This window comes from Canis aureus, chromosome 8 (assembly GCF_053574225.1).
Source record: "Canis aureus isolate CA01 chromosome 8, VMU_Caureus_v.1.0, whole genome shotgun sequence".
Lineage (NCBI taxonomy): Eukaryota > Metazoa > Chordata > Mammalia > Carnivora > Canidae > Canis > Canis aureus.
Genome location: NC_135618.1, coordinates 21,770,872 through 21,796,626, shown reverse-complemented (window position 1 = coordinate 21,796,626; position 25,755 = coordinate 21,770,872). Strand labels below are relative to the sequence as shown.

At 38.6% G+C, this 25,755-nt stretch overlaps 1 protein-coding gene and 1 long non-coding RNA gene across 17 annotated transcripts in view; both read right to left on the bottom strand.

The window, feature by feature from the left end:
* Positions 1-2,135: 2,135 nt before the first annotated feature.
* The window catches only part of CCDC18 (coiled-coil domain containing 18), a 110,623-nt gene continuing 87,003 nt past the window's right edge, over positions 2,136-25,755 (bottom strand). For 15 of the 16 annotated variants that reach the window (XM_077905456.1, XM_077905460.1, XM_077905459.1 and 12 more), the window contains 2 exons: positions 22,279-22,746; positions 2,136-7,280 (listed from right to left, as the gene is read on the bottom strand). In XM_077905456.1, the coding sequence (XP_077761582.1) occupies positions 7,266-7,280; positions 22,279-22,746 (483 nt within the window). In that variant the 3' untranslated portion in view covers positions 2,136-7,265. Of the gene's footprint in view, positions 7,281-8,922; positions 8,958-22,278; positions 22,747-25,755 lie in introns of all 16 variants that reach the window. The other variant, XM_077905454.1, reaches the window with a different exon arrangement.
* Positions 16,308-22,271, bottom strand: LOC144318466 (uncharacterized). The gene is made up of 2 exons (XR_013384376.1): positions 17,903-22,271; positions 16,308-17,674 (listed from the first exon to the last, which is right to left on the bottom strand). It is a non-coding gene; the product is annotated as an uncharacterized LOC144318466 (long non-coding RNA).

The window sequence follows — 25,755 nt, the reverse complement described above, 5'->3', positions numbered from 1 at the left end:
GAGAACCAGACTCCCCACTGATCATGGAGCCTGGCCCAGGGCTTGATCCCATGACTATGAGATCATGACCAGAGCCAGAATCGAGAATTGGATGCTCAACAAACTGGACCATCCAGGCACCCAGGAATGGTATTTTTTAAATGTCAATTAAGTCCAGCTAGTTGATAGTTACGTTCAAATCTATATCCTCGTTTTGTTTTGTTTTGTTTTTGTCTCTTATTCTTTAAATTACTGGAAAATAGAGGTTAAACTCCCACTATGATTGTGGATTTTTTTATTTCTCTCTTTAGTTTTGTTAGTTTTTACTTTATGTGTTCTGAAATCTGTTAATTGGTGTATACACACTTAGGAGTATGTCTTTCTACTGAAAAGGCTCTTTTACCATTATGAACATTCTTTATCTTCACTAATACTTCTTTCCTGAAGTCTGCTTTGTCAGGAATTGCCTGTTTGCCTGGCACATCTTTTTCTATACCTTTTACTTGTAACCAGTATTGTCTTTATATGTAAGGTGTGTCTCACTGTTTCTGGTCAATAATCAGCCTTTTGATTCATTGCTCCCTATGTGAGATTTTTTCTCTGTTGTTAAGATTTTCTTTCTATCTTCAGTTTTCAGGAGTTGTCACTACTATAAACCTAAGTATGATGCTTTTTTGTTAAACTTGTGGGATCTGTAGATTGTCTTTTTTCCCCCCACACCAACTTTGGTATATATTTTTAGTCATAATTTTTAAAAAAATTTTTCCTGCCTCATTTTCTTTTTATTTTCTTCTTAACAATGGCTCACATTGTCTTGCTTGCTCTGTTCATCTTTATCCAACCATTTTTCTCTGTTCTTCAGAGTTGACATTTTCTATTAATTTGTCTTTAACTCTTATTTCCAATATGCAGATAAGGCCACACTGGGAATTTTAAATTTCAGATACAGTAATTTTTGGTTCTAGAATTTCCATTTTGTTCATTTATATTTTCTTTTTGTCTGCTGAGATTCCTCCCCCTCTGTTCATTCATTGTGTACATCTTTTCCTTTAAACCTTCAAAAGTATTTACAATAGTTGCTTTGTAGACCTTGTATGCTCATTCCAGTATCTGGGTTAACTTGAGTTGGTTTTTATTGACTGACTTTTCTCTAGGTTATAGATCATGATTTTTCTATTTATGTCTGATAATTTTTATTGTATGCTGAACAGTGTGATGGATACATAAAAGTGATTCTGCCTTTCTGAATTATTTTGCTTTCTTTTAAAGAATATTGAGTTAAATTATTGGTGGATGTTCTTGATCCTCTCAGACTTGGATTTACCCTTTGGTAGGGTGTGTCTATTTTGGTTTTTATTTAGTTCTGTGGGATACCTTTATTCTAGGGCTTGATTCTTATACCCAGTGGGTGACCTTATGTGCCCAAGTTGTTCAGCAAGCATCCTCCTCTGTGGACAGGCTGGAACTCCAACATTCCCTAGGAGTGTGCAAGTTCTGGTATCTCCTGTCCACTCAGCCTAATAGCAGCCATTCTCTATTATGTCTTGCCAATTTTCATCCTGTACATGTAAAGTCTGCCTTTACAGGGACTTGAGGGAAACTCTCAGTCTTCTGTGCCTACCCTTTGTATAAAGCTTCCTCATCTTTGGTATTCTGCTCCACAAGTTCTAGCCATCATAGCAACTCCAAACTCTGATATCTGCCTCAGCTCAGCATGAATACCACTCCACTCAGGCTTTCTCTCCCTGTACCAGAGTTGTAACTGGGGAAGTCTGCATCCAGTCTTCCCTGGGCGAACCATAGAGTTAATCTGAAATGTTTTCCTTCTTTTAAGGATTATAGTCTTGTGCTACCCATTCCTCAATGCCTAAAAAGAACTGCCTTGCATGTTTTGTCCAGTTTTATAATTGTTTAGGACATGAGGGCAAGACAAATACCAATAATTCTCTCATGGATTTAAGGATCCTACTCAAAGTCCATATTCTTAACCATATTATATTACCTCTATCATGGGATTCCACATTATAGGAAAAACCATTAAATGGAAAGTATACACACACACACACACACACGTATTTATTTAAGATTTATCCATTTGTTTTAGAGAGAAAGAGAGCATGAGTGGGGGGAGGGACAGAGGGAGAGTGAGAGAATCCTTTTTTTTTCATGAAAAAACTTTTATTTTTATTTTTTTTTTTACAAAGAATACCCCCCACTTGGGGTGAAAATATATCTGGTTAAGTACAAAATATAGTTTTTATCATACAAAAAGATATACAATTAAAAAACAAATGAACCACCTTCAGCCGACATACTTTCTCAGAAAAGGGTGGAGCTCAGTGCTCTGACACAGGACAGTGAACAAAGTGCTAAGGCTGAGGGTGACTGACCAAGTGCTAGGGGCTGCAGTGAGAGGGCTGTTGACATCCCTGCCTCCTAACATTGGGAAGAAAGGGAGCCCTGGGGGCTTTGGGTGAAGACACTTGCCCTCTCGTTTCTCAAGGCAATGTCTGGAAGCTCTGATCACAGTGCTGTGGGCATCAATCTAGAGAGTTCCTCCTTCGGTGTAGAGAAGTCACAGTGGGCAAGGCTGATAGCAGCAACCCTTCTCAGAGTTAGTGTCAGAATCACAGAATTCTGTACACTGGGACAAAGTCTAGGAAGTGAGGAATAACACTATATTTTTTTGTCATTGTGCTTACCCCTAGAAGAGTGAGAGAATCTTAAACAGACTCCCCGCTGAGCATGGAGCTCTGAAGTGAGGTTCAATCCTATGACCCTGAGATCACAATCTGAACCAAAATCAAGAGTTGGATGCCAAATAAACCGAGCCACCCAGGTGCCCCAGATATACGATTTTTTTTAAAATTTTGTTTATTTATTCATGAGAGACAGAGAGAGGGAGAGACACAGGCAGAGGGAGAAGCAGGCTCCACGCAGGGAGCCCGATGTGGGACTCGATCCCGGGTCTCCAGGATCACACCCTGAGCCAAAGGCAGGAGCTTAACTGCTACCCACCCAGGCATCCCTATACGTTCTTAATAATATGGAAAAAGATCAACAGGGATTAGAGAGAGAGAGATGAAAAGATAAGATTGTTGTCAGACAGTGGGAATGCTGGAATGTAAGATTTCATAGATGAAACACGATTAACAAGAACCTATAGGCATGGAGAGCTTAAGCAGAATAGTCTAATCGCTATGTTTTGCATAGAGAGAACAGTGACCTGACAGCCACCAGATTATGGTCTTTGACTGCAAGAACTGGGTGAATGAAGGGATCCCTGGGTGGTTCAGCGGTTTGGCGCCTGCCTTTGGCCCAGGGCGCGATCCTGGAGTCCCGGGATCGAGTCCCATGTGGGGCTCCCGGTATGGAGCCTGCTTTTCCCTCCTCCTGTGTCTCTGCCTCTCTCTCTCTCTCTCTCATCATAAATAACAAATAAATTAAAATAAATCTTAAAGAACTGGGTGAATGATGATGCAAAATAAGCAAACATCTAAACAAAAGGAAAATACAAAAGCAGGACAGGTAAATTTTGAGAAGATATCATGACTTTAGTTTTGGATAAATTTAAAGTTTTCTTTAAAAAATATCTATAGGATATGCAGGGAACTTTCTGGATAGGCCAATGAAAATACAGATCTGTTGCAAGAAAAAAATGAAGATACAGATCTGAAAGTTATTACCATAAGGATTATTACTGAAGCAACAGGTCTGGATGAGATGATGTAAGAACATGTATCTTCAGAAGAGGAAGGCAGAAGCCTAGGAAATCCCAGTGTTTTAGAGTAGGCAGATAAGTATACGAAGAATGGATATTTAAAGAAGTAAAAAGGCAATACAAAGAGGCAATGTGGCTTTAGTAGTTAAGAGCATGGACTTTGGAGTCAGTTCAAATCTCAGCTGTTATAAAGTTACCATGACCATGAGAAAAATAACTTAACCTTTCTGTGCCTGTTTTCTCTTCTGTAAAACACAGTGAAAAATACTAGCACTTGCCTAATGAGAGACAATCACGATAGCTCTGGAGGCTCAGCCCCCAATCTCCTGTCCTCTCAAACTTTTAGTAGCAAAGACAGGTGTATCAACAAATTTCAGTTAGCTCAACAGAGGAACAGAAAGGTTCCCTCTCTCTAACATGGCCACTTCATCTACAAAGACTTTTCCATTAGTGCATAGCTACACAGATATTCCCTATCCCATTCCAATAATAAATATGTAGAATACACTGGGTGATGTTATATGTTGGCAAATTGAATTTAAATAAAAAATTAAATATGTAGAATATTTTTTGAATTATTTTTTTAAAGATTATTTATTTATTAATGAGAGACACAGAAAGCGAGAGATAGACATAGGCAGAGGGAGAAGCAGGCTCCATGCAGGGAACTCGATGTGGGACTCGATCCCAGAACTCCAGGATCACACCCCAGGCTGAAGGCAGACATACTTAACTGCTGAACCACCCAGGCATCCCAAATATGTAGAATATTACTGAGGCAGGGTTTCTTTCCACTGGAACTCTGAAGACAGTGCATGGAGACTATGCCTAAGGTATAGGATAAGAGTTTGAGGGCTTGTGTGTATTCTATTACTACCCTCTTTGTAAACTTTTCCTCAATAAACTATTTTAGATCTATATCATATGGTACTATAGTGCTGTGTTGCATGACTTCCTGGAAAGATATTACCTCACAGTTGTTCCTCATTACAAATATAGTAGTATTTGTAAAGAGTTTACAACATTGCCTGGCACGTAGTGTGCATTACATAAAGATTAGCTATTTGTTTTTAAAAGGAGAATTAGGAAAGACCAGCAATGCTCTAGAGCAAGATCAAGAGATAACACAGGAGAGCTGGTAAACAATCTCAAATGCTACCAAAAATCAAATAATGAAAACAGGATGCTAGATGTGGCAACAGTGGTAGAAGTCAGATTGTATTAGGTTAAGGATTGCTTTGGAAGTAAAGAGTAAAACACGGAATACAGAATGGTTTTTCTAAGATATTTGGTGGCAAAAAATAAAAGACAAAGTGTATTGATTAGTGCTTTTTTGCTTGCAAGTGACAGAAATCCAATTTGAATGAGCTTTATAAAAGGGCTTACTATAAGAATATTGTGGTATCTCAAAATGCAAGGACACTAATGTGGCTGAGTCTCAAAAGCATGTGGAACCAAGATCTTGAGTTATTCTTTTTCTTGTTCTTCTCTGTAGGTTTGTTTCATTTTCTCTCCTTCTTTGTCCAGACTAGTTGCATTGCTGCTTTGGCCCACATGGTAGGAAAGATGGCTATCAAGAACTCTGGAGTCTTGGATTTTATAGTGAAGGCATGCAAAAAGATAGTGGAGTTTGTTTGCAGTCTCAGTTTCAAAATTCCTAAGAAAAGACTGGCTCCACCTAAACAAAGTATCTAACCCTGGATGAATCAACAGTAGCCAGGGATTATGGAGGTGAATGGATTAGAGCATAACACGGCTATTCCAATTGCAACTATATGTGAAATCCAATGTGATGTGGAAAAGTTCAAATAAGATAAGTATATACTATAAGGACACAGTATTTTCTTGAGGAGTAGGTATTATAAAGGTGGTATTTTAGTTTTTGTTGTTTAGGCCACGGAAGCAATTTGAACATATTTATATGAATGAAAGAAATCAAAGGGATAGAATTAAAGATAAAGGACAAGACGTGGGATATTTAATACAGTAAAATCATATAATCAAAGGGAAAGAATGGAATTTAGCATACAAGTACAAGGACTGGCCATTTAGAGAAATAGGCTTTTCTGAGGTAGGAGGGAAGAAAAAATGAATGCATGCTGACATAGGCAGGTCTATAAAGATGAAGGAAATTGAGGGAGATTGGACCTGAAGATCTCCTCTGAAGTATGTGGCTAAGTTATCTCTTGAAAGTATGGAAGATGCAGTAAAGCAGGTAGTTGAAAAGAATAACAAATATTAACATTCGTGTCAGGAGGAAGAGAAAGGAAGCTAAGAGGAAGAGGTTAGAGTTTGTCAAAATTAACAGTCCATCTCAGATTGGAAACTAAATTAATGAAGGTGTCAGATGTACAATGTGACTAAATAATATTCACTAGTCCATTAACAAGAGCTCATAAGGCACATGGTAGAAAGTTAGGGGAAAGGGAAATAGGGTGCTAAGAAGACTAACAATAATTTAACTCTTAGGGTCACTAGCAAGTAGAAGTAAAAAGATAAACTTTATTCTATTCCTGACAGGTAATTACAAATTCTGAAATAGTGTTATTCAAATAGTACTGTCAACATTAATGGCTTTACTATTTACATATTAGAAAAAAATTAACTCCATATTATTTTTTAAGGACATATTTATATACACTTTAAATATTTGGTCTAAAGACAACAAATTTGAACTTTTGGGAGGTTTTTTAATTTGAAGGTTTAAATATGTCATCTTAATTTTGCTGCATTTTTTTATTCTACCATAAAGCTAGCTATGTCTAAATGGGGCCATTAACCCAAAGTCCATCTCATGATACTTACAACAAATCCCTTTCTTTGAAACACATACTTGTGTCATTATGTTAAATAATTCTACTAACACACACACACACACACACACACACCACGTATAATAATATCTATACCTCACAAAATAGATTATGTGAGGGGCGCCTGGGTGGCTCAGGGAGTTAAGCATCTACCTTCAGCTCAGGTCATGATCTTAGATCCTAGGACAGAGCCCCAGCATCAGGCTTCCTGCTTGGTGGGGAGTTGGCTTCTTCTTCTCTTTGCCCCTTCCCCATCTCATGCTTTTTTTCCTCTCATATAAATAAAATAAAATAGATTATGTAAATTTAATGAGTTAACAAATATAAAGTACCCAGAATAGTGACTGAAAAATGAATGGTAAACACTCAACAAATGCTAGCCATTATTAGTACAATTATGAACCTGTGGCAGAATGACTTCTAAATTCATATTACTTATTTTAAAAATAAAGTATTACTAGGAAAGTAAGCAAAAAATGTTAGTCTAATTGAACATACAAGTTAGTAAATGTACTTATTATGCATTTTAAAAATGATTTTTATATAAAAAAGAAAGACAAGGTAGGTGGCAAGTTTTAAACCAAAAATGAACTTTCACAAAAAGAATAAGCTTTAGAAAACTTTTTAAAAATATACTGAAATAAAAATTTATTCAAAAGCAATAAAGTAACAGCTTCTATGAAGTATGAGCTACATGTAATAAACACAGTACCAAAAATCTCATTTTTCATCACATCAATATCTTCATTTAATTACAAATTTTCTCCCTGGAATAATGCAAAAAAAAAAAAGATTAGCTTTTGAAATATCCTTGTATTAACTTAGCATTAATGTCTACTATAATAATCAGGAGCATAAATAAAGCAAGAATGGGAAATATTTACTCAATTAAGAAATATGAATCAGGGAAAGTCAATAATGGACCACATGGATTATAAAAAGCAAGTAATTCTGGTTGAGGGGCATTGGGAGGGAGTGCAAAGTTAAACTAAATTTATTTATAAAACAAAAACAGGGGGCAGCCTGGGTGGCTCATTGGTTTAACGCCACCTTTGGCCCAGGGTGTGATCCTGGGGACCTGGAATCAAGTCCCGCGTTGGGCTCCCTGCATGGAGTCTGCTTCTCCCTCTGCCTGTGTCTCTGCCTCTCTCTCTATCTATCTCTCATGAATAAATAAATAAAATCTTTTTTAAAAAAAGGCAAAACAAAAACAGAAGACGTTAAGTAAGATATTTAGACACTGGTGTCACATTATGGTTTTGACTGAGGGCACATTAAGGAAGGGAGATGAAGGGCTACATGAAAAAAAGTGAAAAAGAAAAGGAAAAAAAGCAGGAAAGGGAAATAATGATAGAAATGTTTGCACAAAGAAACAGCACAACATAGAGAAGTAGAAAAATACAGGGAAAAGGCCCAGGAGTTGTTGTTGTTGTTGGTTTTTTTGTTTGTTTGTTTTGTTTTTTTTTTAAGAGAGAAAAGGAGAGCAAGGGGAGGGGCAGAGGGAGAAAGAGAATCTTAAGCAGGCTCTACACCCAGCACAGAGCCTGACTCTGGGCTTGATCTCATGACCCTGAGATCATGACCTGAGCTGAAATCAAGAGTCAGATGTTCCAACTCACAGAGCCACCCAGGACCTGAGGCCCAGGAGATACTAAAAATACAGGTCAAATACTCTTGTCGTATCCTGGTCTTTACTTATTAGGCCAGGGATTTGAAAATATTACCATGTCCTTAGGTATTACCTTTAATCCTACTTCACCTTCTTTCCATCTCTGTTTTCCCTACAGCTGACTTTCTCAATTCTTATTTTTCATCTTATTGCATGGCATATGGACCACATTCGTAAAATGGTCCTACTACTTTTCCTTTTTGGAAATAAGATAGATATAAACAATACTTCTTATAACTTCGTATTAAACTGTGAATTAGCTAATTAATCAGTATTCACAGCACAGTATTCCACCATTCAAATCTCAAACAAGAGTTTTTAACTTGATGTCTGTGAACTCCTTGATAATGTGTCCAAAATTTTGTGCATATGCAATTTTTTGTGATTTCTGAAGCCTTTGTCCGTAGCTTTATTGTGAATGGAACTGGCAACATAGTTAACTTTTAGAAAAATCATTATTTGGGTTACAACAGTAAAAGAGCTAACACTTATTAAATACTTCTCACACAGTAATTTCTAGGTTTTTTTCTGCTGTATCAGTGGACTTTAAAATTGCACACTTTGGAGCAGGGCTGGATTAAGACCAACTAATGCCCTCAACACAGCCCAACAGTGATGCCCCCTAACCCATCCATTGCTTAAAATAAAGAGCTTCAGGGTTCTTTACACAAATCAGTACATGACATAAATGCCAATTGGTTAAGTGGAACTCACACCATAGTCAGAAAAAAATGTAATACCTTCATATCAAACTTAGCCCCGAGTCAGTCACTCACTATACCAAAGAAAAAAGATACATTAACAGTGCACATTAAATTGCAACATAGCAGATAAAGACAATTACAAAACAATTTCCTACACTTAAGTGTGGCAGTGAAAGAGTAAAGGGCATGATAGCCAGGGCCAAAAACTGTGGTGTTCCCCTTCTCTTGGTGCCCTGAACTCAAGCTTATTTTCCTCAAAGGTTAATCCAGGGCTGCTTTGGAGTCTTTGCATAAGCAGACATGTAAAGAGGTGAACAAGTAAGTAACTGGTTAAAGGTCAGACACAATCCACCTTTTTTTTTAATTTTTATTTATTTATGATAGTCACAGAGAGAGAGAGAGGCAGAGACACAGGCAGAGGGAGAAGCAGGCTCCATGCACCGGGAGCCCGACGTGGGATTTGATTTGTGGGTCTCCAGGATCACGCGCGCCCTGGGCCAAAGGCAGGCACTAAACCGCTGTGCCACCCAGGAATCCCCACAATCCACTTTTAATCAGATAAATTCTCTTTATACCTGACTGACATATTTGGGTTTCTTTATAACATTATATTTAAATAATAGGTTCCTTGGCTTAAAAAAAAAGTTTAAAATTTCTACTTTTAAAACACCAAGGAACACCTAGGTGGTTCAGCAGTTGAACATCTGCCTTTGGCCCAGGGTGTGATCCTGGAGTCCCAGAACTGGGTCCCACCATCGGGCTCCCTGCATGGAGCCTGCTTCTCCCTCTGCCTGTGTCTCCACCTCTCTCTCTCTCTCTCTCTCTCTTTCTCTCCCTCTCTGTCTCTCATATAATAAATAAAAAAATCTTAAAAAACAAAACAAAACAATGGAATGTCATACTTTAGTGTGGGTGAAATGAGCTAAGGGCTGGAAATGGCCAATAGATCAAGGTTCTACAACCCAATTTAAAATATGTCAAGTTTTATATTTATTAATGCAATATACATGTAAATGCCATGAAGTTAGTCTGTCATATCATAGCAAGTCAGAGTTTCTTTCAATGATAGTAGTCTTGCTCTGAATTTTCTCACCTTATGTTAAAACAAACACTCCCAAAAAAACACTGGGGGGAAACAAAGGAGTCCCTACAGAGGAAGTATTGAGATGTTTTCAGTTATCTCTCTCTTAAGAGTAAAGTTAAAATGCAAGTAATGATCATCCAAAAATTGAATAAAACCCACAGATGAGCATTTGTCAAGCATCAGTCCAGTATGGGTTCCAAAGGTGTACAGAACGGAGTTCTGAGCAACCCAAAGAACCAGCCGCTTTTGTCGAAGACAAAATTAAACCAAGACAGGTAATGCAATTGAGGCTCATGAGCTATGAAGCCCACGTGAGATTAACATTGAGTACTGACTGTGGTTAGTACATTTAAAACTCAGTAGAGCATTAAAACTAGATGTGAACAGAATTTAGCTTTGGCTGGATTTTCTAAAAAACTGGATTTAGAATTTTGCATATTTTAATTTCGCTCTGAGCTTCCATTACAACATAATAAGTATAATGACTTGAATTATTTAAATGCATCTGTTTATTCCAATAACCTACACAGTGAGAAATCATCCCACCAATCAGTTATGTAGTAACTTTTAAGTCCTAAACTCTTAATCTCTAATTGATTAAGCAGGTACAAGACCAAACTATGTAAACAGTGCTGAAGAAACTATAGACACAACTATGTAATCAGTATAACAAAAGTAGTTCAGAACATTCCAATCAACAGGAGTCCAGGGCTGGAAGTCTTTCCAGAGAATTCTACCCACACATTTAAGAAGAACGAATACCCATTCTTCTGAAGCAGTTTCAAAAATAGAAGTGGAAGGAAAACTTCCAAACTCTTTCTATGAGGCCAGCATTACCGTGATCCCAAAACCAGACTAAGATTCTACCAAAAAGGAAAATTACAGAGCAATATCCTCGATGAACATGGATGCCAAAGTATTCACCAAGATACTAGCCAACAGGATCCAACAGTACATTATTAGAAGGATTATTCACCACTACCAGGTGGAATTTATTCCTGGGCTGCAGGGGTGGTTCAACACCTGCAAATCAACGTGATACATCACATTAATAAAAGAAAGGACAAGAACCATATGATCCTCTCAATAGATGCAGAAAACGCATTTGACAAAATAAGCCTCCTTTCTTGATTAAAACTCTGAAGAGTATATGGAAAGAAGGAACACCTCAATATCATAAAAGCCATTATCAAAAACCCACAGCAAATATCCTTCTCAATGGGGAAAAATTGAGAGCTTTTCCCCTAAGGTCAGGAACATGATAGGGATGCTCACTCTTACCACTGTTGTTCAACATAGTGCTAGAAGTCTTAGCCTCAGCAATCAGACAACAAAAAGAAAAAAAAGGCATCTGAATTGGCAAAGAAGTCAAACTCACTCTTTGCAGATGACATGACACTCTTAGGTGGAAAATCTAAAGACTCCACCCAAAATTGCTAGAACTCATACAAGATTTCAGCAATGTGGCAGGATATAAAATCAATGCACAGAAATAAGTTGCATTTCTATATACTAACAATAAGATAGAAGAAGAGGAATTAAGGAAGCAATCCCATTTACAATAGCACCAAAAACCGTAAGATACCTAGGAATAAACCTAACCAAAGAGCCAAAGGGTTTATACTCTGAAAACAATAGAACATTCATGAAATAAATTGATAAAGACACAAAGAAATGGAAAAATGTTCCATGCTCATGGATTGGAAAAACAGACATATATATTTTTAACTTTATTTATTTATTCATAGAGACACAGAGAGAGGCAGAGACACAGGCAGAGGGAGAAGCAGGCTCCATGCGGGGAACCCGACATGGGACTCGATCCTGGGTCTCCAGGATCACACCCCGGGCTGCAGGTGGCACTAAACCGCTGCGCCACCGGGGCTGCCCAGAACAGATACTGTTAAAATGTCTATGCTATCCAAAGCAATCTATACATTCAATGTAATCCATATCAAAATACCATCAACTTTTATCACAGAGCTGGAACAAATAATCCTAAATATTGTATGGAACCAGAATAGACCCCAAATAGCCAAAGGAATGTTGAAAAAGAAAACCAAAGCTGGGGGCAACATAATTCTGGACTTCAAACTATATTACAAAGCTGTAATCATCAAGACAGTATGGTACTGGCACAAAAACACATAGATCAACGGAACAGAATAGAGAACCGAGAACTCTACAGTCAACTAATCTTCAACAAAGCAGGAAAGAACATCCAATGGAAAAAGTCTCTTCAACAAATGGTTTTGGGATAGTTGGACAGCCACATGCAGAAGAATGAAACTGGACCATTTTCTTACACCATACCCAAAAAGAGACTCAAAATGGATTAAAGACCTAAATGTGATAAAGGAATCCATCAAAATCCTAGAGGAGAACACAGGCAGCAACCTCTGTGACCTCAGCCACAGCAACTTCTTACTAGACACATCTCCAAAGCCAAGGGAGACAAAGGCAAAAGTGAACTACTGGGACTTCATCAAGATAAAAAGCTTTTGTGCAGCAAAAGAAACAGCTGACAAAATCAAAAGACAGCTAAAAGACTGGGAGAAGACATTTGTAAACTTCTTATCAGATAGAGGGCTAGTATCCGAAATCTATAAAGAATTTATCAAACTCCACACCGAAAGAACAAATAATCCAATCAAGGAATGGGCAGAAGACATGAACAGACCTTTCTCCAAAGAAGACATACAAATGACCAACAGACGCATGAAAAAATGCTCAACATCACTTGGCATCAGGGAAATACAAATCAAAACCACAATAAGATTCTACCTCACACCAGTCAGAATGGCTAAAATTAACAGGTCAGGAAACAAAAGATGTTGGCGAGGATGCAGAGAAAGGGGAACCCTCATACACTATTGGTGGGAAGGCAAGCTGGTGCAGCCACTCTGAAAAACATATGGAGGTTCCTCAAAAAGTTGAAAATAGAGCTACCCTATGACCCAGCAATTGCACTACGAGGTATCTACCACAAAGATAGAAATATAGCGATCAGGACATCTGCACCCCAATGTTTATAACAATGTACATCAACAGATGATGGATAAGGAAGATGGGGTACACACACACACACACACTGGAATACTATTCAGCCATCAACAAAATGAAATCTTGTCATTTGCAAAGACATGGATGGAACTAGAGGGTATCATGCTAAGTATAAGAAGTCAGTCAGAGAGAGACAATTATATGATCTCACTCATGTGGAATTTAAGAAAGAACACAGAGGATCATAGGGGAAGGGAGGGAAAATTAAAACAAGACAAACCATAAGAGACTCTTTTTTTTTTTTTAATTTTTTTTTTATTTATTTATGATAGTCACAGAGAGAGAGAGGCAGAGAGAGAGAGGCAGAGACATAGGCAGAGGGAGAAGCAGGCTCCATGCACCGGGAGCCCGACGTGGGATTCGATCCCGGGTCTCCAGGATCGCACCCTGGGCCAAAGGCAGGTGCCAAACCGCTGCACCACCCAGGGATCCCCCATAAGAGACTCTTAATCATAGGAAACACACTGATGGTTGCTGGAGGGAAGGGAGGTGGGGGGATGGGGTAACTAGGTGGTAGGCATTAAGGAGGGCACATGATGTAATGAGCAGGTGTTATAGAAGACTGATGAATCACTGACCTCTACCTCTGAAACTAATAATACACTATATGTTAATTGAACTTAAATTTTAAAAAAAGTAGTTAAGAACAAAGACTCATCTACATAATGAGGAGAATAATAGTACCCACTACAATAGAACTATTTGGTACTATTAAAGTAATAATACCAATCAATAAAAATTAAATGAGTCAATGTAAAGCATTTATTTTTATTTTTTAAAGATTTTACTCACTTGAGAGAGCACACAAGTGGGGAGAGGGGCAGAAGGAGAGGGAGAAGCAGACCCCCTGAAGAATGGGGAGCCCAATGCAGGCCTTGATCCCAGGACTCCAAGATCATGACCTGAGCTGAAGTCTGACACCAAACTGACTGAGCCACCTAGGCAGGTGTCCCTTATGCAAGCATTTAAAATAGTGCCTGGCATATAGTAAATGCAATATATTACCATGATTACAATCTGTCACTGTACTAATCAAGTTTATCCTATATAAAAATAAGTTCTATTTATCAGAAATACCGTTGCACATCTAAGATACTAGGGCCATTAGAATATTCTCAAAGAAAGCAGTACTTCCCCCTGAGGAACATTCTGAAAACTTGTGATAGTTCTTTTTGGTTGTCACTGTGATGGGGAGATCCTTTTGCTGGCATATAACCAAAAGGACAAAACATGCCAGATATATCTTTAGGGCCATTTTACCAAACAAAACATCCTACTAGACTTCCCTAGTCCATTTATATTTTCTCATTTTCCAAGATAACTATTTAATATACCTTTCCAGTCCTTAATCCTCTAGCACCTTACCCTGCCATAGCTCATAGTCTTACTAAGAAAACCTTCACTAAGAAAATAAAGGCAATCAATAAAAAATTGCTCCTTTCTCACCAAATCTACACCATGTGTTTCTGCACCCATATATTGTACTTTATCACTACAGTGGATTAACTCTTCTTTTATCCAAGGCCAAATCTACTCCTCTGCTGGATTTTATCTCCTTCAGCCTACCTTAAGAATTTTACTCTTACTCTGTGATTATCAGTTTTCCTTTCTATCAGATCATTCCCACCAATCAAATGTTGTTTTATCTCTTATGCTAAAAAAAAAAAAAAAAAAGAAGTAAACAAAACCAAAAAACTCTCTTGACATTACATCTCCCTCATTTCTTTACATCAAAAGAGTTGCCTGTTTTTGGTGTTTTCATTTCTTCTCCTCCTATTCTCTGCTGATCACACTCTAACCAGGCTTTATTCTATTACCCTGAAGCCATTCTCATAAATGTCATCAACAGCTTGCATATTACCAAATACAAAAATTATTAATCCTCACTTTATTTAGCAACATTTGATCTCTTTTCTGAAACATGTGATATGTTTCCTTATTTCTTCCTCCTGTTTAAATCTCAGTTAGCTTTATTGGATCCTCAACTTCTTGAATGTTAAAAGTAATTTTTAAAAAAGATTTTATTTATTTATTCATGAGAGACACACACAGAGACAGAGACATAGGCAGAGAGAGAAGCAGGCTCCCTGCAGGGAGACCAATGTGAGACTTGATCCTGGGACTCCAGGATCACGACCTGAGCCAAAGGTAGATGCTCCACTGCTGAGCCACCCAGGCATCCTGCTAAAAGTAATTTAGCCTTACTAAATTAAGCTTAATTTGGGGGCAGCTTTTTTCTACTTCCACTAATTCCCTTGACTTAATCCAGCATTATGGTTTTAGCAATCATCTATATGCTGATACCTAAATTTGTAACTTCAGCCTCTTTAACTCAATCATTTGTTTGGCATCTTCATTTGGATATCTAATAGAAATCTCTAATATATCAAATGTTAATTTTTTGAACTTTCCATGCTTTCAAATCTGCTCATCTCATAGTATTCCCCAACTGAATAAAAGCTCAGTTACTCTTGCCAAAATCTTTGGAGTCTTCCTTGACTACTATTTCGCTCAAGACCTACATAAAACCTCCAGCTTCAAAATATATTCAGAAATGGAACTATTCTCAACACTTCCACATCTATCCTTTTGCCTACTCCAAATCATCTCTTGCCTAGGTTATTATACATGGCCTCCTAAATGGGTCTGCTCTTATTCCTTTATCATCCATTCTTTCTAAAACAGCCAGACTGATCCTTTAAACACATAAATCAGATAAGTGTCACTTCCCTAAGGAGAACCCTCCAATGGCTTCCCATCACACTTCAAATAAAATTGAAAGTTCTTGTAGGAGGTACAAGACTGCTAGAGTACCCCCACCCCCCACCATCATCTCTTATCTCCTACTATTTTCCCTCTTGTTTATACCAAACCAGCAAGACACCTGCTAGCTGGTTTTTGTACATGTCAGGCAGGCTACTACCACAGAACTTTAGTACTTGTTGTTCCCTTTCTTCCAATGCTCTTCCTTCAGATACTGAGATAGCTTACTTCCTTACTTCCTACAGGTCTCTGATCAAATGTCACCTTCTTGAGACACCTTCCCTGACTACCCTATTTAAACAGTACCCCCGTCACACTGCATGCTCTTATTTCCACCTAGCATTAGAGCATATGTCTATTTACTTGTTTACTGATGGTCTCCCCACTGAAATGTAAGCTCTATTTGGACAGGGTCTTAGTCATTTTTGTTTATTTCTATAACCCTAGTGCCTGGTGTATAGTAGATACTCAATTAATAATGAAATGGCTGAATAAATGATAAAAAATAAACACAATTATAGTTTTAAAGGCTAGATGAAAACTAATTCTATCAGGCATTATACATGATTGCCTTATACCATCTAACTTGCTTACTATACACTTGAGATTTCGTGTGTAAATTTTATTTTACCAATACAAATATTATTTTTTTAGTTTTCTGCGTATAAGCAGTAAATTAAGCTCTTTTTAATGTGGAGAAATAAAAAGGTCTAACAGTCTTTGTCTTGGATCCATTCTAAAAACGCTTGTTAAATTTTTTAGGCCACCAATGCTAGTTTGATGTGTTTGAAAATGAAACAAGCATTTGAGAAAAGCTGGATTTCCCTGAAGAGATTATTTCTATATGCAAATTATAGACTAAATGTTTATAAAAATGTTGAGGGGCACGTGGGTGGTCAGTGGGGCACTTGGTGGCTCAGCTGGTTAAGGGTCTGCCCTTTGGCTCAGGTCATGATCTTGGAGTCCTAGGATCAAGTTCTAAATAGGGCTCAGCAGGGAGTCTGCTGGTCCCTCTCCCTGTGCCCCTCCCCCCTGTTCGTGTGCACACACACTCTGTCTCTGTCTCTCTCCTCTCAAATAAACAAATCTTTTAAAAAATGTTTAGTGTCTGTAAGGTATGTGTAATAGGGACAGAACTGCCAATTCAGTATGATACGCTCAAGGAATAATGGGAGTAGATAAATCATGTAAATGAGATACTCTGCTACTGTGGAAGTCTGTGAGCAAAGCAAAGGTCACCTTACTAGTTTTTTACTAGAATGGTTTCCAGGAAGTCTAGAAACAACTAATTTTGGAGATCCAAAAACATTTTCCAATGCAGCTAGCTCCTGAATAACATGGGTTGACTTTTGACTAACAGGTTTGAACTGCACAGGTCCCTTTTTTTTTTTTTTCTTTTTTTTTTAGATTTATTCATGAGAGACACAGAGAGACAGAGAGAGAGGCAGAGACACAGGCAGAGGGAGAAGCAGGCTCCATGCAGGGAGCCTGATGTGGGACTTGATCCCGAGGCCTCCAGTATCCGGCCCTGGGCTGAAGGCGGCACTAAACCGCTGAGCCACCAGGGCTGCCCCCAGGTCCACTTTTATGCTAATTTTTTCAATGTATTTGTTTTCTTGGAGAATTGCAACAATTAAAAAAAGTCACAGAAGAACCTCACAGCCTAGAAATATCAAAAAATTAAGAAAAGGTATGTCATACATACATAAAATACACATAAGTCTATTATAAAAAAGTTAAGATTCATCAAAATTTACACACATACAGACTGCATATGGCATCATCTGCAGTTGAAATATAAACAAATGTAAATATACAGTATTAAATAGCTGCATAAAATTAAATGTAGTACTACTGTAATAATCTTGCAGGCACCACCTGTTGCTATTTTTTTTTAATTTTTTTAATTTTTATTTATTTATGATAGTCACACATACACACACACACAGAGAGAGAGAGAGAGAGAGAGAAGCGGAGACATAGGCAGAGGGAGAAGCAGGCTCCATGCACTGGGAGCCCGACGTGGGATTCGATCCCGGGTCTCCAGGATCGCACCCTGGGCCAAAGTCAGGTGCCAAACCGCTGCGCCACCCAGGGATCCCCCACCTGTTGCTATTGTGGTAAGCTCAAGTGTTGTATTGCTTAGAACACTATATGATGTTAATCACCTCCATCTCTCCAGCAAATTACATACTGCAATAAAAAAGTGACTTCTTGCAGTTCTCAAATGTTTTTTCTGGTGTTTAGTACAATACCATAAACTTTTTTTTTAAAAGATTTTATTTATTCATGAGACCTACAGAAAGAGAGAGAGGCAGAGACACAGGCAGAGGGAGAAGCAGGCTCCCCCCTGGGAGCCTGATGTTGGACCCAATCCCAGGACCCCAGGATCACGACCTGAGCCAAAGGTAGACGCTCGACCACTGAGCCACCCAGGTGTTCCCATAAACTTTTAAAAAATATCCAGGGACCCATACAAAGTGCTGCTAGTGATGTTGGAAGTACTCTCAAGAAGCAGAAAAGAGTCATGGCATTACAAGAAAAAATTGAATTGCTTGGTATGTATTGTAGACTGAGGTTTGCAGCTGTGCTTACCCACCATTTCAAGATAAGTGAATCCAGTATAAGGACCATCGTAAAAAAAGAAAAAGAAATTGGTGAAGCCATCACTGCAATTACGCTAGCAGATATGAAAACCATGCACCTTTTATCTTGTGTTAAAAATGCAACTTTATGTGATTATAAGACCTGTTGTAAGAAAGGCATGCCTGGAGGCTTTAATACAATTCAAGGAAAAGCAAAGTCATTATATGACAACTTAGAGCAAAGGAAAGGTGAAGGATCTAAAGCTGTAGAATTTAAAGCCAACAAAGTATGGTTTGATAATTTTAGAAATAGGTTTGGCCAAAAAATGTCAAGGTAAAGCAAACCAGCTTCTGCTGACCAAGAAGCAGCTGACAGTTCCTGGATATCATCAAGAAAATTACTGAGGAGAAAGGATATCTGTCTGAATAGGTTTTTAATACAGTCAAAAATTTCCTGTTCTGGACAAAAATGCCTCAAAGGACATTTATTTTTATGACATGGACCCTTCTATGATATGGGCACGGAACCACAGGCAAATGGTAGAAGAAGGATTGGTAATGTATAAAAACATTTTTAAAGAAATGAAAAAGCAAAAAAAAAAAAAAATCACAGAGAAACTCTAATGTATTTTCATAAAGTTACACCAAATGTGTCTGCTTCTCCTGCCTCTTCTTCCACCTCCTCTACCCCTTCAGCCTCTGCCACCCTTTAAGACAGCAAGACCAACCCCTCCTTTTTCTCAGCCTACTCAATGTGAAGACAAGGATGAAGATCTTTATAATTCTCTCCACTTAACAAATAATAACCATGCCATACAATTAATAAACTTATCTGTTGTGTGTTTTCATGTGAAAATCTAATAATGTAGAACAAGAAGTGTATGAGACATTTCTGTGTCATCATCATCATCATATGCAAGACCTGTATGGAAGTGGACAGACTATCCTTACATAGATGTAAGGTGAATAATATTTAATATAAACTTAATAATGTGTTAGCTTTCAGAGGAGGGGCAAGATGGCGGAAGAGTAGGGTTCCCAAATCACCTGTCCCCACCAAATTACCTAGATAACCTTCAAATCATCCTGAAAATCTATGAATTCGGCCTGAGATTTAAAGAGAGAACAGCTGAAACGCTACAGTGAGAAGAGTTTGTGCTTCTATCAAGGTAGGAAGACGGGGGGGGGCGGGGGGGGGGGGAAGAAATAAAGAAACAAAAGGCATCCAAGGGGGAGGGGTCCCACGAGGAGCCGGGCTAAGGCCAGGCCGAGTGTCCCCAGGACAGGAGAGCCCCGTCCCGGAGAAGCAGGAGCTGCACCAACCTTCCCGGGCGGAAAGGCGCCCGCAGGGAGTTAGAGCAGGACCCCAGGAGGGCGGGGATGCCCTCAGGCTCCCTGGGACATTAACAGACACCTGCCCGTCCAGGAGAGTGCGCACCTGGGCTAAGGGCTGCAGCGCGCACACATTGACCCGGGAGCAGATTGGAGGGGCTCGGGTGGCGGCTCCGCGGAGGGGGCTGTGCGGCCGGGGAGCAGCTCGGTGGGGCTCCGGCGGTGGCTCCGCGGAGGGGGCTGTGCCACCGGGAGCGTGAATCCAACAGCGCAGGCTCGGGAGCACAGGGCGCCGGGACACAGCCCAAGATCCGGCCTCCCCCCAGGACAGGCAGAGGCCGGGAGGGCACAGGACAGCAAGGACACTCCTACCCGGGGCTGAGCAGATCAGCGGCCCCGCCCCGGAGCCTCCAGGCCCCTGCAGACGGAGAGCTCCGGAGTTACTGCGGGGTCTGAATCCAGGTTTCCAGAGCTGCCGCAGCCACTGGGATTGTTCCTCCAGGGGCCTCACGGGGTAAACAACCCCCACTAAGCCCTGCACCAGGCAGGGGGCAGAGCAGCTCCCCCAAGTGCTAACACCTGAAAATCAGCACAACAGGCCCCTCCCCCAGAAGACCAGCTAGACAGACAAGTTCCAGGGGAAGTCAAGGGACTTAAAGTATACAGAATCAGAAGATACTCCCCCGTGTTTTTTTTTTTTTTTCTCTTTTTGATTTCTGATTGCTTCCCCCACCCTTTTTTCCCCCTTTTTCTTTTTCTTCTCTTTTTTCCTTTTTTCTTCCTTTTTTTCTTTTTTCTCTTTCTCTTTTCTTTCCTTCTTTCTCTCTCTTTTTCTCCTTTTCCCAATACAACTTGTTTTTGGCCACTCTGCACTAAGCAAAATGACGAAGGAAAACCTCACCTCAAAAGAAAGAATCAGAAACAGTCCTCTCTCCCACAGAGTTACAAAATCTGGATTACAATTCAATGTCAGAAAGCCAATTCAGAAGCACTATTATACAGCTACTGGTGGCTCTAGAAAAAAGCATAAAGGACTCAAGAGACTTCATGACTGCAGAATTTAGATCCATCCAATCAGGCAGAAATTAAAAATCAATTGAATGAGATGCAATCCAAACTAGAAGTCCTAACGACGAGGGTTAACGGGATGGAAGAACGAGTGAGTGACACAGAAGACAAGTTGATGGCAAAGAGGGAAACTGAGGAAAAAAGAGACAGACAATTAAAAGACCATGAAGACAGATTAAGGGAAATAAACGACAGCCTGAGGAAGAAAAACCTACGTTTAATTGGGGTTCCCGAGGGCGCCGAAAGGGCCAGAGGGCCAGAATATGTATTTGAACAAATCATAGCTGAAAACTTTCCTAATCTGGGAAGGGAAACAGGCATTCAGATCCAGGAAATAGAGAGATCCCCCCCTAAAATCAATAATATGTTAGCTTTCTTACTGTTTTTATAACTTTGCTTTCAAAGAGTAACATTACCATAGAGTGTGCCCTTCTCTCTAGTCAATGAGGAAGGTGCATAGCAGCCCATCATTACAGATAAGTGGTTTTTAAAAAAAAGTAACACTTTTTTCAATACTGTTATGAATATGATTAGAATATTGTTTGCCATAAAAATTTTATGATTCATTATTTGTGTATAGGTTAGACTACCATAAAGCATTCATATTGCTACTGCTTCCTTATCAATACATATTATATCTGTAAATAAATACAAATTTTTCATATTATCTTTTCATTTTTGATATCTAATGTTAGTTACACATATAACATCTACAGTGTTTTGTATAAGACAATATTGATGTAGGTACTGACAATCTTATAAACAGATGATACAAACTTATGATATCAATAAATAAAATACAGTACTGTAAATGTACTTTTTCTTATGATTTTTTTTCTAACTTTATTGTATGAATACAGTATATAATATATATAACATACAAAATGAATTAAATTGTTCAGGTTATTAGTAAGCTTCTAGTCAACAGGCTATTGCCAGTTAAGTTTTGGGAAAGTCAAAAGTTACACATGAATTTTCAGCTGCGCTGCAGGGCAGGATGAAAGAGTCAGTGGCCCTAAACCCTGCACTATTCAAGGAACAATGTTATTCTAGAGTTCAAAATACTTTTCTAATATGAAGCAGACTTAGTTCTTTAATCAAATATAAAGATTATATATTTAATCAAATGTATAGGCTATTTTAATCAAAGCTAAATTTTCAACCCTACTTACAATGGATTTTTTTTGAACTTCCAATATTTGTATATCACTCAATGGCATGCTTTATTTTTTTTAATATTTTATTTATTTATTAGAGACACACACAGAAAGAGAGAGAGAGAGATAGGCAGAGGGAGAAGTAGGCTCCATGCAGGGAGCCCGACATGGGACTAGACCCCGGGTCTCTAGAATCATGCCCTGGGTTGAAGGCGGGCGCTACACCGCTAAGCCATTGGGGCTGCCCGGCATGCTTCATTTAAATATATTTTTCTACAAATAACAAAATTATATTCATTGGAGACAAATTATTATAACTTTGAATATATGACATACATACCTGAGGTAAACCAGCACCTGTTTGCATAGAGGACTTTTTCAATAGTCTCACTTCTTTGTTTATGTATCTTAGCATTCCACTGAGAGTACTGAAGTCATTATTCTCAGAACTATCATCTTCTAGGTCATATGTGAGAGGTTTAAATGAGTCTGACTGGGTATAAGTCAGATCCTTCTGGCTTTCTTCTAATGTTGAAGGCTGTTCTAACTGCATTTTTTTTAAGTCCTGCAGTAATTCTTCGGAAAGATCTTCATCACTATGAGTCTTGAAATTAAGGTCACTGGCACTAATAGAGCGACGCAGTTTTCTACACTTGAAAAAGGCTGTGTGAGAATGTTTAGCAAATTTTGGATCTTGAATGTCAGGCATAATTTCTGTTGCAGATGCAAGCAGGGCTGGTAGAAACTTAATGTCTTCTGCCCTTTCACGTCCAGAAATTTTGGCTTGTAATCTGGTTAATTCTGATTCCTGTAGAAAAATATATAGGTGTTCAATACATTTTTGTTAAATGAATAAGTTACTTAAATGTCTTCTAAGAGTCCATCCATGATTTCTTAAGTCAACCTTCTGCCCAGAACACAAATTTCTTTTATAGCAGCAACCCAAGAGATATTTCAAAGCTCTGTTTAAACCCTTCATTTTGGGACAAATATGTTCACTTGAAATATGTTAAAACTATACTAAGGAATTCCCTGATAACTAGATTTTCCTTATACCAGTTTTTCTTTTTAAACTGCTAATGACAGTATCAGTTTCTATTTAAGGCTGAAATGTTACATCTAAAAATTTCTTTTCCTAAGTATAATGATACACTATATTTTGCTCACCTAAAATATATATACATATGAAAAACTTCTCCCTTCAGAATTCCTTATAGGAAATAAATCTATATTAACTACTCTGCTTCACATATTCTCATTATACAAAAGCTTCATTACACCAGAAATTTTTCAAAGAAAAGCCTTTTAGTAAGGACTGATTAAATATTAAGCTTTTCGTTCTTATTATTTTTCCATGTCCTTCATTTGGGTCCTCTGACCCAACTTTGGAATCCTAAGAATGAGACTACATGTACTGAAAAATCATAAAGCCTAAAAAAATGAAGAGAAGACACAAATAATGTGTAGTAGTCTTCTGTTCAAATACATTTTTCCTTTTCTTATAGGTATTAGTGACTTTTAATCTGATAGTTTCTTTTTTTTAATTTTTTTTAATTTTTATTTATTTATGATAGTCACAGAGAGAGAGAGAAAGAGGCAGAGACACAGGGCAGAGGGAGAAGCAGGCTCCATGCACTGGGAGCCCGATGTGGGACTCGATCCCGGGTCTCCAGGATCGCGCCCTGGGCCAAAGGCAGGCACCAAACCGCTGCGCCACCCAGGGATCCCCCTGATAGTTTCTATTCTTTCTAAAAATATTATACTTACTAAAACTCATAATCACAGAGTACATTACAAAATGAAAGTTTAACATGATTATTTCAGTTCTTTGATATCTGTTACTTCATCTGGTAAAAGTTATTTACAAGTGGCCAAAAACAAAACAAAACAAAACAAACCCCCCAAAAACCCCAAGTGGCCAGAGTGCCAATTTTTGTAGTAAATCTTGTATTTACATTCTTATAATCACAATTAATAAAGTAGCTATAGAATTGACACCCACAGCTTGGGTGCAGTTGATATTTTTTAACTCTAGCTACAGAGTTATTTAGCCATAATTGAGGATTGTGGTATCTCAGATAAGTAGGAATCCATGTAGCTTTCAGTTTAATATTTAGTTCTTATAATGAAATGTAGTATACCTTTAAACCTAATTCAACTTTTTCTTAAGACTCAAAGAAGATCACTGTTGTGGTCACTGTTACAGCATGCCATAATATAGTAAGGCTGTTAGCACTCTCAGAAAATGGTCTAAGCTTTGCCCTTGTTCCAGTTAACCTCATAATAGGGTATTTATGAGGGTACTAAGTGAGCTGGAAAGATCAGTTGCCTCCAACATTCTTCCTTCTCCCTCACTTCTGTTTCTGTTCTGTCATTTACTGCTGCTGTCAGTGGAACTGCTATTATTTATAGCTACTTCTAATTGTTATAGTTATGCCAGCTTCTGCTCGTCTATTAGCTTTTTTTTTATTCTGTCCTTTTTTTTAAAAAAAATTATTTATTTATTCATGACAGAGAGAGAAAGAGAGAGAAAGATAGAGAGAAAAGCAGGCTCCATGCAGGGAGCCCAATGCAGGACTCGATCTCAGGACTCCAGGATCACACCCTGGGCCAAAGGCAGACGCTAAACTGCTGAGCCACCCAGGGATCCCCTATTCTGTCCTCCTTAACTCTTCTTCAGTCTAGACTTTAGAGCCAGTTAACAGTGACTTTGAGAGTTACAAAGTTTATTTAAAGAGTAATGGACAAAAGCTTCTTTAACTTAAGAAAAGAAATAGACCTCCAGATCCAGGAAGCACAGAGAATTCCGGACATGATGAATCCAGAGACCCAAACTGAAACACATTATAATTAAATTGTCAAAAATCAAAGACAATGAGAGAATCTGAAAAGCAGTAAGAGAAAAACTACTTCTTATATATAAGGAAACTCCTGTGAGACAGTCAAAAGAAAAATCATAGGCAAGAAGAGAGTGGCATGATATATTAAAAGTGGTGAAAGAAAAAAACCTGCCAACCAATAATACTCTTCCTGGCAAAGCTGTCCTTCAGAATTAAAAGTTAAAGCATTTTCCAAACAAGGAAAAGCTAAAGGAATTCATCTCTACTGGACTCACACTAAATTTTAAAGGGAATTCTTCAAGCTGAAAAAAAAAAAAAATCTAAATAGTAACAGGAAAACACACTAAAGTTTCAGTCTCATTGGTAAAAGTAAATATACAGTTAAATTCAGAACACTCTAATGTTCTGATGGTAGGTAACTCTAATATAAACAATTAAAAGACATAGAGAGGGGGGATCCCTGGGTGGTTCAGCGGTTTAGCACCTGCCTTCACCCCAGGGCATGGTCCTGGAGTCCCGGGATCCAGTCCCACATCAGGCTCCCTGCGGGCAGCCTGCTTCTCCTTCTGCCTGTGTCTCTGCCTTTCTCTCTGTCTCTCTCTCTGTGTCTCTCACAAATAAATAAATAAAATCTTAAAAAAAAAAAAAAAAGACATAGGGAGGAGTTCCTGGAAAGACCGAGTAGGAGGATCCTAAGCTCACTTCATCCCACGGATGCAACTAGATAACACACACATCAGGGTAACTAATCCAGAAAATGACCCAAAGACTAGCAGAACAGATTCTCTACTGCTAACTGTAGAGAAGAGGCCACAAAGAAGAGGGTAGGAAGGAAGGAGACTTGGTTGGGAGCCAAACTGACCAGTGGGACTGTCTGGAGGGAATGATACTGTGGGCATGGAGAGGAACACACTCTATGCCAGAACCCCAGGGGACCTGCCCTGGTATACCAGATGAATCCCTGTAACATTTGGCTT